This window comes from Bos grunniens, chromosome 8, assembly GCF_055505025.1.
Source record: "Bos grunniens cultivar Pamir isolate PY7600 chromosome 8, Bosgru_T2T1.0, whole genome shotgun sequence".
NCBI classification, from domain to species: domain Eukaryota; kingdom Metazoa; phylum Chordata; class Mammalia; order Artiodactyla; family Bovidae; genus Bos; species Bos grunniens.
This window is the reverse complement of record NC_141172.1, coordinates 62,630,291-62,641,213: the sequence shown is the minus strand read 5'-3', so window position 1 is coordinate 62,641,213 and position 10,923 is coordinate 62,630,291. Positions and strand designations below refer to the sequence as shown.

The 10,923-nt window shown below is 43.5% G+C and overlaps 1 protein-coding gene across 3 annotated transcripts in view; it reads right to left on the bottom strand.

Moving 5' to 3' along the window:
* Window positions 1-541: 541 nt before the first annotated feature.
* The window catches only part of COL15A1 (collagen type XV alpha 1 chain), a 103,590-nt gene continuing 93,208 nt past the window's right edge, over window positions 542-10,923 (bottom strand). For all 3 annotated transcript variants that reach the window (XM_086414389.1, XM_086414387.1, XM_086414388.1), the window contains 7 exons: window positions 9,619-9,683; window positions 7,991-8,119; window positions 7,784-7,843; window positions 6,965-7,024; window positions 4,364-4,549; window positions 2,649-2,764; window positions 542-1,647 (listed from right to left, as the gene is read on the bottom strand). In XM_086414389.1, coding sequence (XP_086270515.1) covers window positions 1,434-1,647; window positions 2,649-2,764; window positions 4,364-4,549; window positions 6,965-7,024; window positions 7,784-7,843; window positions 7,991-8,119; window positions 9,619-9,683 — 830 coding nt within the window. In that variant the 3' untranslated portion in view covers window positions 542-1,433. The remainder of the gene's footprint in view (window positions 1,648-2,648; window positions 2,765-4,363; window positions 4,550-6,964; window positions 7,025-7,783; window positions 7,844-7,990; window positions 8,120-9,618; window positions 9,684-10,923) is intronic.

Sequence of the window (10,923 nt, the reverse complement as noted above, 5' to 3'; positions counted from 1 at the left end):
AGTTGCTCCTTGAAATGATCCTGGGCACTGGAGTGAGATGGACCAGCCCCACCACTCAGCAGCCTTGTGACCTGGAACAAGTGACTTCCTGAGCCTCAACTTTTTAATTTTGTTTTCATTTGTAAAGCAGAGATATAAATACTTACCTTGCAGGTTATTGGGAAAGATAAATGAGACTTATGTAAGTCTGATATTTAGGAACTGAGAGCTGATATTACTTATTTGATCTCAACTTCCTTGAGAGAAAAAGGCAGATCTGCCTGAATCATGTGTTGAGATACAGTTGATCCTATTTGTCACACTGGGACTCTTCTGCATGCCCCATGCTGCCTTCGCTGAGTGGAAGACAACACACAGGAGAAGAAGAGGATGATGGGAAAATCTTCCTGTTTTCTGATCATCTCCTGAGGGGACACACAAGTGGCATGACTTGTGTGTCACATCACTTCCTTGCAGGGTTAGCAATCCTGCCCGGGGGCCGCTTCCACATCAGTGATGAGGAATAAAGGAACCGAGGGGAAAAAGTCAAACAGAAGAAAGCGCCTGGAAAAGATGTTTTTATGTTCACTTATCACATGGAAAAAAAAGAACCAAAGTATACAGCATGAAGATATATGTGTCTCAGAAAATTTATCCTCATGAACCTGTTTGTTCAAATGGAGTTATAATTCAAGAATTGCCAAATGGAAGTCATAAAATCAGGGTAGGGGTGGGGAAAAGGGCCACCAAGGGAAAGGAAGTAATTATGTGGTATTTCTTCTCTAGTTTCAGATCATTGGGAACTTAAACTTTTCCAGCAAGTCATTCACATAAACAGATGCCATACTGAAATATGATTGTGTAAAAATATAAAACTCCTAAAGTATGATGGCAATAATATTTTAGGAAGAAAACATTAAAGTCTGGTAATATCAGAAAATACAAATAGGATCATTTGGAGCAGTTCTGTCTATATAAACAGCAGTTGCAAACAATGGATGTATATTAAAGAACAAAGTGTTTGGTCTGCACATAACTTAGAAAGGGGTAACATTTCTAAACACTGACTTTGTAAGAAAACATGAAGGACATCTTATACTCAACAATGGTTAAAAGGAGGAAATCACTTTCTGAAGGATGCAGTGGGCAGAATGCCAAGGCCTTTGTTTTTAACCTGCTCTTTTTTTTAACTTGCTCTTAACCGTCTTGGGATGCGTTTACACTGCATGGGGTTTCCTGCAGAATCTAGCACCAATAGATGGATCAGATTTTGTCTTTGATCTGAGTCCTTTATGTCTTCAGTTTTGAGTATATTGAGGTATGTTTTCTTTGGTTGCTGTTGTGACGCATGTGTAATAAAAAACTAATATTTACAACGCTTAAACATTTTAGATTTCAGTGTCAACTCTTCACATAAAAAAATTGGAAAACTCTTAAGAAGCATGGGAAGGTTGTTACTTCCTCGCATCTGTCATGAAACTGTTTTCGATACACAGCACAATTAGCCTGTTAGCACAGCTGTATGCTTTCTGGTCCAGAATCTTCCCCGTGTTCAGCGGGGAGGCCAAGCCCATGACTGCCATGTCGGCGGTTCTCCACGCTTCACAGTACTGATCCACAAGACGGACTCCGTGGGTGCTGGAGCCATGCCAAATGACCTTCTGGGGCCTACAAAGGAAGTTTGTTGTGTTACTTTTTGAAATGACCCTTCTTTGTGGCATATCTTGGTGAGGAAATCAGCCTAAGTCTAGTGAGTTAAGTCAAACTCCTGAACTCTCCAGGGTCTGACCGCACATCACTTCTCTGCCTTTATCACTGTTTCAAACTTTTTGAACACACTACATCCTGACCATATCCAGTTTCTACATGCTCCGAAATTATACTCTCTACTTCTGTGAATTGGAAACTTTGATGAGTCCCCTTAGGCTGGAATGGCCTCACTTCCATTTTCAGCAATTCCTTGTCATCTTTCAAAGTCCATTAAATGGACTTACAGGAAGCCTTCCTTCTTCTCACTGCTAAGGAATGTTGACTATTTCCTCTGTGCTCCTACCATCTTATCTGTTTCTTCATTTTCCAATGACAATATCATGTCTAGAATGGTAGCTAGTCTGTGTCAGTCTTCCCACAGACTATAAGCTTTGCAAAGGGAGGAGTTGTGTAGGTTTATTACTGCACCTTCCAGGCCTGACATCAGGCCTGGCATACAGTAGACAATGAGGAAAGATTTACTGAGTTGTTGTATTCTTAAAAGCATACATAATTTTCAAAGAATTAGAACACAACTCACAGGAGAGGGTTAAAGAATCACCAACAACAGCATTACTTATCACTAATTAAGTGCCTACTGTATCCTAGATATTCTCACACTTACCTTTTTATTCTCATAGCATTATTATGGTATGGATATGATTATTCTGCCCATTTGACAAGTGAGGTAACTGAAGCTCAAATAGTGGAAGTGCCTTACCCAAGGTCCCATATAAAGTTACTGGACCCAGGTCTCCTAACTTCAAGGCCAGGCTCTCTCCAAGGCCTCTGGCTGCCTCACTGGGGTTTTATCCTGGCAACATCTCAGAGGAGTAGCTGATAAGGGCATCCCATTGTTAGACTGTTTCCTAAAGCTGTCTATCATATGATATACTTCAAAGGCTTCAACCTCTACTTACCAGGAAGGATCTGTCATTACATCTCGGCCATCAAAGGAATATATTGGAATGTGTGTATTGAACTGACCTCCGTGGCCAGAAAAAATTGAGTCCCAATTATTAAAAAGTACTTGGCCCTGTGGAGACAAAAATGCTACATTAGAATCATTATACAAACAGCTTACAAGTATTTATCCATTCTTCAAAGCTCAGAAGCCCCCAACTCTACTCCTATATCCTGGACAGGGTGAGAACTTGGGAAATACTTTGGTTTGATTTTATAATCTATCCTTGGAACCCTTTCAGCTTTATGATCTTATTTCTTGAGGTAATTTCTTTTACTATATGTGCATAATGTCTCTTCCCCATCAAAAGTGTGTTTTAGGTCTTTATTTTATTATTGCTATTTTAAACATTGTATAATTACATGAAGGTGAAAGTGTTAGTCGCTCAGTTGTGTCCGACTCTTTGTGACCCCACAGTCAGTTCATGGAATTCTCCAGGCAAGAATACTGAAGCAGATTGCCATTCCCTTCTCCAGGGATCTTCCTGACTAGGGGATCAGACCTAGGTCTCCTGCATTGCAGGCAGATACTTTACCATCTGAACTACCAAGGAAGCCTTTATAATTATACACTGAGCTTCAAATTTGTGCTAATATACAAATGGGTGAGGCTTCCTTGGTGTCTTAGATGGTAAAGAATCTGCCTGCAATGTGGGAGACCTGGGTTCAGTCTCTGGGTTGGGCATGGCAACCCACTCCAGTATTCTTGTCTGCAGAATCCCCATGGACAGAGGAGCCTGATGGGCTACAGTCCATGGGGTCACAAAGAGTTGGACATGACTAAGCGACTGAGCACAGCACAAGTGGGTGATGTGGAGATGAATCTCTTACTCCTTTTCCTTCAGTTATTTATATTCTAAGAAAACAAACAATCTGAGTGGGTGAAATGGTAGAACAGACCCTTGGAAGAGGGAAAAGAAAGTGCTGCGTGTGGGGTCAGGACGAACTTGCCAGGCTCAAGCTTCCAGGTTGGAATACTGGGATCACAGGGACCAAAGGGTCTCAAAGAACCTTTAAGAACTGGTTAGGAATCAAGACCCAAGATATGTGTGAGCAGCAATGAGCTGCTCTTCTGTAGCCTTAATGGAGTAGGCTATTTCCATTGTGTAATTGAAGGATGCAGTGAGGCCCTGCCTTGCCAGTGAATAAGGGCACAGAAATACCTGAGGGTAGCAAACCAGGGTGCAGGACAGAGTGGTTCTGGTGCCACTCAGGCAGTTCTCTACAGAAGGCACCCTTGGGTGGAAACAAGAGCCCTGGACATGGGGATCAAAGAAACCAATTCCAGTTTATAGTTACTCTGAGTGAACTGTTTCTCCTTGTAAGCCTCGGTTTCCTAACAAACAGAAAAGAATAACTCCCATTTTTATTGGAAGTATCTATTAGAACAGATATGAAGTGCTTTATAAACAAACTGAAAAGCTGTACGAATGAAAGAGGTCATTACTATCCCTCCTTTTGCTCCAAGGATCACAAACCATCTAAGCAGGAAGGGCTATTGCAAATATAAGGGAACTGAGGCCCAAAGAGGGAAGGTAACCCACCCAAAGTCACACAACTAATCAGGGCCTCGAAATAGCACACTTCTGAAGGTGTTAGGAGTGGCAACTGCCTTTGGTCCCTGTGGAGAACAGTACATCCAGGAGGCAACGGGAACCATATTTAGTTTTACCTTGAGGTTCACTATTGGAAGGCTATATCTCTCTGCTTTCCTTACAACTGTGGAGAGATCTTGCAAATGTGAGGATAAGAATGCTCGGTAGGTGGACAACAGTCCTGCAGCCCTGGCCTGCTGGAAGCACTGGAAATCAGCTCGAATGTCCCCAGAAAACGGCGTGTTCAGAGCAACCAAGTGTAGCTGTAAAAAGTGAGAGAAAAGACAGTGCAGTTGGAGAATTGATAGCAAACTCTAACTCCCATAACCATCACACATTCCTAATAAGATCCCCGACTTGCTGCATTGGAAGGCACGCTGAGGTCACCTTATTCCACCTCTACCTGACACTGGATTCCCAGCCCAGGTGTGACCATCTCCAGTGAAGGACAGCCCAGGTCTCCCAAAGCAGTCTGGCTCAGCAGTCTGAACGACTCTAACTAGTAGACATTTCTTATAAAATGTACGAGAAAAACAAACTAAAGCACTTCAGAGATCTGAATTCAGCCTGCAGGCAGGCCATCTGTTGGAGACTTCTGGGTCTGCCCTTCATTGAGTTTCTAGGAGGTTTTTAAGCTGGCTTTGGTCCTAGATCTCAGAGGTGCATCAAATTATCTGCCTCCTGCCCTTTCTTCCACCTCCTGAGTAGGTCTGGGGCTGATCCTGGGGGACCAGAGGAAAAAGGCCTTGAAAGGAGAAGGTCGTGACATTTATTATGAAGACTATTGGGATAGACTCTTAGAAACCAGGGATCATACAATAATTCTAGCCTCACATTCCTGACACCTTGGTCAGTAGCCCAAATAAAAGCCATTCCATAATCTTCCTCCACACTTTCTCTCCCCAAACCCAGCCTTCTTTCCCAGCCCTTTCTGCTGTAGCCTCTGAATTACATTTCATAATCAAGGAGCAGTCATCCCCATCCTCAACCGCATGTCAGAAGTAACTTTTATCTCATTAGCACAGAGCTGGGGAAGCACAGAGCTGGTGCAGGACCTGGGCCCAAGTCTCCAGGAAAGAAAAATATCTTAAGCCCATCTTCCTCTTCTTATATGTCTGAATATCGTGGCACGTGAAGGAAGAGGCCTTATGGTCTCATCACCCTCCAGCCACTGTGCCTCTGGGGACTACGCCCAAGGGCAGTCACAAGAGGCCTCAATAGAACGAGCTTTCCTGGGGGACACCCAGGAAAGGGGCAGTGGTGAGAGGGGGCTTCCCTGACACACCTCTGACCCCATCACGACCACTTCTTCCTCTCTAAGGAGATGCGGAAAAAGGCCTGGAACCATGGCTGCCTCTGAATGGTGGGTTTGGGGGCTTTTGTGTTCTCATGTTTCTGTATCTTTAACTGCTGGAACATTTCTATAATGAATAGCTATCATTTTTGTGACGACAATGACATTTCAACAATCAAATGATAAAATAGTTATTTTGTGGATAGTTATAGTTTTGTAAAATTATGATTATTTTCTTCTCCATTCTTTTTATTCATTGTCTAGACTTTCTAAAATGGATTACGTATTACTTCAGAATTTATAATACACTATTTGAAACCTTCTTGTAGCTACTGCCCTCATGCCTCCCCACATAGCTAAGCTTTCTGAAGGTTTATCTATACTTGCTTCTCTGCTTCCTCACCCCCCACCTACTCTGCCACCACCTAGAATCTTGTAGGCGTCCCTCCTTGCTATGGAAATGCTTTTCCCTAGTTTCTCAGTTTGAACAACACCTTTTAGCTCCTTCCATGGGCCTCCTGGCAGCATTTGGCACTGTTAGCTTCTACCTTGCTTGGCACTCTTTCCTCTCTGGCAATAGCTTCTTGGTTTCCTTTTCATCTTTCTCCAGTCAGTGCATTTTATTTTTGCTCCTCACAATCCAGTCTCTCCTCACCACATAGATTCTCTTTTAGGAATCCCTCCATCCCCAACACAACAGCCATGGCTTTACTGAAGACTCCCAAGTCTGCATTTCCAGACTAGACCCACTGCAGGGTTGCAGACTTTCCGATGCTGCTTCCTTCTGGGGGTCTCCACTCATGTATCCTACAGGTACTGCAGACTCACCATGCCCCACAGGATCTCCTGCTGGGCAGAGGGCAGCACTACAGGAAACGTGTTCCCAGTGCCCGCCAAGTTCATGCCTTGTGCTCTGAAGAGTGTCCCCACAATACTTGCTAAAGAGTCGCCTTAGGCCATTCAATTTCATTCTCTTGGCTGCTCTCGATTTGGCTGGGAGGGAGTCTGAGCCATGTGGACTGCCTCTCCCAAGACTCTGAATTGAGCCAGGTGGTACTGGGCTCTGCAGCTGTAAGATCACATAGCGTTGGGGCCAGGATCAGTGCCATGGCAACCCTAAGCTGTGTGCAAGTTTTGCAGATGTAACCTATGTCTGTGTCCTGGGGTGGGGTAGAGAGGAGGCAGGAGGAAAGACCTTTGCAGAGGCTGGTCTGTAGAGATGGTGGAGCAGACTCAACAGGGACAAGAGTCCACAGGCCTTGTTGTGTTTCCTGTAATTGAGGTTCCGGCAATTATCTAAACAAACTGCATGCCAAGCACGGGGCCTGGCACATGGTAGACACACTTGCGGCATTTGTAGAGTAAACGCATGAATCGTACTTACTGCGGGTCTGCCGTAATTGACATTTGAAATAGACGTCAGTGAAAGTTGAGGCTGATGAGGCTGTTTGGTAAAAAAAGAAAACAAACAGTCCTGAACATACATTCACTCTGTTCTTTACCGTACATTAAGGCACAAGTGCACTGTTTCTTAAAAAGCTGTCTTAAACAGTTTGTCATGGTCTTTGGACCACACTTAACTGAAGAAATTTCATGCATGAACGAAAAATGATCCTCAGAAAGGGAGCAATATTCTCAAGACTTTTAGAAAGAGCACTGAACCAAAAAGCAGAATTCCCATGTTTTACAAACAACTCATTCACTTCATAGAGCAAGGCACCCCTTCAGAGCTTCAGTTTCCTCACGTGCAAAGTGGGAATGATAGTACCTACCTGAAAGGGTAGCTGTAAGGTTAAAACAGTGGACAATGCAAGTTGTTAATGTTCTAATCAGGTAAGGAAGTCTCAGCATCAAATATTAAAGGGTTCTTCTAGATTGCTTATGCCAACCATGTTTTCACAGATCAATAAACTGATGCCAAGAGAAGGGGAGTCCCTTGCCCAAGAGGATTCAGCTGTGACACGGGAATGGCAGGTCTCCAGCCTCTGGGTCCAGCTCCACCCCCCTCCCCGACCCGCCCCCCTGCCCTGCCGTCCAGTGTGAGAACGTTCTTTTGGCACTTGGTAATTTCTGGGCTTCTGCCAGATAGTGAGCCCTGCAGGGCTGGCTGTCCAGAGTCAGAGAGCTTGATACTGGATGCCAAGGGGATTCAGTCAGTGCTAATGAATGAAAGAGCTAGAAGTAAGGTGGGGAGAGGACTCACATTGCTGGAAAGTGCAGGGGGAGGAGGGCTGTCATCCGGAATGGGAATCAGTTCTCCCAGCTTTAAGGAAAAGAGGATGTTGAAAATGAAACATCAACTGGAAACTGTTTTTGCATTTTCAAATCAGAAAAATGGCATTTACAGGAGCAGACTGTGATTTTTAGAGGGTACTAGGAGGCAGTCTGTTAAAAGGAGTTTAAGAATTACCTGTAATTTTTTCCAACCATCTCTGACCCGAATGAAAAACTCGGTGCTGTCCTTCAAGTAGATGAATGTCCCTTCTATGACCAAATGTGCTTTCTGTAACATGTCATCCATGTTGCTAAATGTTGTAACCTGTTAGGTAGTTTTAAATACCAAACACCGCAGTTACCATTAGAGCGATGGCGCGATTTGAAAGCCCAGCCTCTTTGTAAAGTCAAATATGAGCCATCCCCTCACAGTCAATGAAAAGGTTATTGTGCCACAGAGAGATATATAACTTCATCAATAACCAAAGGACTTTCCTTTTGATCAAACAAAAACATTCATTACCTTGAAACATAAATCTCATTTACAATAAAAAAATTAAACAACGATACTGGATGCTTGGGGCTAGTGCACTGGGACGACCCAGAGGGATGGTATGGGGAAGGAGGAGGGAGGAGGGTTCAGGATGGGGAACACATGTATACCTGTGGCGGATTCATTTTGATATTTGGCAAAACTAATATAATTATGTAAAGTTTAAAAATAAAATTAAATTAAAAAAAATTAAACAAAGAAGATAATATCCTGTGAGTTTGAAGACATTTAAAAACTGTCAATAGACTTGGCTCTGCTGGGCACTGGTACTGGGAAAATCATGGGTGGGTTTTGCCGCTTCCATTCGCGTGAGTTGCACCATGGCACAGACATTGTTACATGTGTTACGTTAGCTCATGCTGCTCCTTACAGGGTTTCAAAAGTGTTTTCATTTGGATTCAGAAATATAAACAAGAGAGTGACTCTACCTAGGTCCTGAACCTTTTTTTTGCCTGGCTGAGTAGTTCCAATAATAAATACATAGAAGAAAATAGGGGTCTATAATTTCTCTGTCTAGACAATTGCCAAAGGTTAGAAAATCATGTTGGCCTCTCTAGGCACAGACATAAAAGCAGGAAAACTCTATCAAGAAATATCAAATCTCAGAGAAATATCAGAAAAGGAAACTCTTATTTTTCTCTTCAACTGAAAAAGATTATAAATACTTAATTTTTGCCTAGCTTTGAAGATAATGACTTTGTGCATTAAAATGACCCAGACATCCCCCAAAGGCACCAAATATCAAAATTTCACCAACTGCTGGACAGTTTTTCATCTGGCAGCCCAAATTTCCAGCTAAAATCTATCAAAGACCAATGTACATTGCTAGGACTCCTGACATCCTAATGAGGCATTTGTTCCTCTTTCTGTGCATCACAATAGTTTCCATGTGCCATACAGAGTCAGGCGATCAGGGTAACGAAGGTACAAGAGACCTTCTTCGGTAAAACGGAGAATGCGGCATTACCCAGGGGAAACGTGACCAGCGCAGGGGCTCCTGTAATGTTGTTTACACTCTTGTGCTTGTGGTTTTTGATGTAATACAATTGGCTCTTGTGGAACCTAAATCATAAATGATTTTGTCATCTGTATCTTTTTACTAAGTCATCCAAAGAGTATAATAAATATCCTGTTTGTGGAATTATACCAATTCTGTTGTCATGGAGGCCCAACTCCAACAGAGGTGTGCCAGCCCCTAAACACTGTAGCCACAGTTCTAAACAAACTCATCCAAAGCAGAAGGATGAAGACTCCCTGATGATAATACTGACCAGGTTCCTGGATCCGGGAAGCCCTGGTTGTCCTGGAGGGCCAGGTGGGCCTGGAAGGGCCACAGCTAAGATAAAACAGGAAAGAGAAGTTACAGAAAAGCACACTGTGCAAAATGCCTCTGATGTTAGCCGATTACTGAGAGTGTTCACCACCTTACTCACAACGTTCGCAGCTGCAAACGCTGCACCTTGTAAGCGAATCTTAGGAGCTCTGTGCCCAGCTTATGACTCAGCCGCATTTGGCTGGCTTAGGGGAGGGCTGAGATTCTTAACTGTAGCCCTGAGTGAAGTCATGCCTAAGACTTTCCAGTTTTGTAAGTGAATACGTTTCTTTTGTTTCTGCTGTTTGTATAAGTCAGTCTGAGTTGAGTTTTCTGTCACTTGCATCCCCAAATGTCCTGATTCATACAACTTACTTGTCCCAAGAAACAAACAGGTAATTACTGAACAGAGGAAGAAGACTCAGAAAAAAGAGAAGGTGCCAAGCTACAGGAGGGCAGGGTAGGGCAGTGCCAGGGCCCTTGCCTTCCAGCCAGAAGACTGAAGACCCTGGTTTGTTGATTCTCAGCTGTGTGAGCTTAGGGAAGTAACAAGCTCTCTGAATCTCAGCTTCATCAGTAAAATATAAACAGATATTTCTTCACTAGCCTATGTTGAGAACTGAGAAAAATAGAAACTAGGAATGTGCTTTGCAAACTGTATAGTATCCAACCAGAGAGTCTTAGCTTTTGAAAAGTCAAAGTGCCCTTAAAAACCAGATCAAGGCGCTCTCCCCCAGGATAGAGATACACACACACACACACACACACACACACTTTTCTACTTAGAATGTTAGTGGGATGATAGCTCTCTGAGGCACATCCTTGAAATTCCTAGGAGTTTATGGTTCCCAAATGAATAGCCCTTACTTTAGGCAAACACAAATATCATTACAGCTATTTTGTTGTTCTCCTTCTATCTTTCTAACCTCCTGTCTCCCCTCAAAATCTGCAAAACTCTTGGCAGGGTTAAGGATATTTGTAAAAGTCCCAGTAAAACTTGGGGCTTCCCAGGTGGCGCTAGTGGTAAAGAACCCGCTTGCCAATGCAGGAGAAGTAAGAGATGCAGGTTCAGTTCATCCCTGGGTCGGGAAGATCCCTTGGAGGAGGGCATGGCAATCCACTCCAGTATTCTTGCCTGGAGAATCCCCATGGACAGGGGAGTCTGGGGGTTACAGTCCATGGGGCTGAAAAGTCAGACACAACTGAAGCGACTTAATACAGCACAGGAAAACTACTGCGTGAGATTTTTCAGGTTGTGCATGGA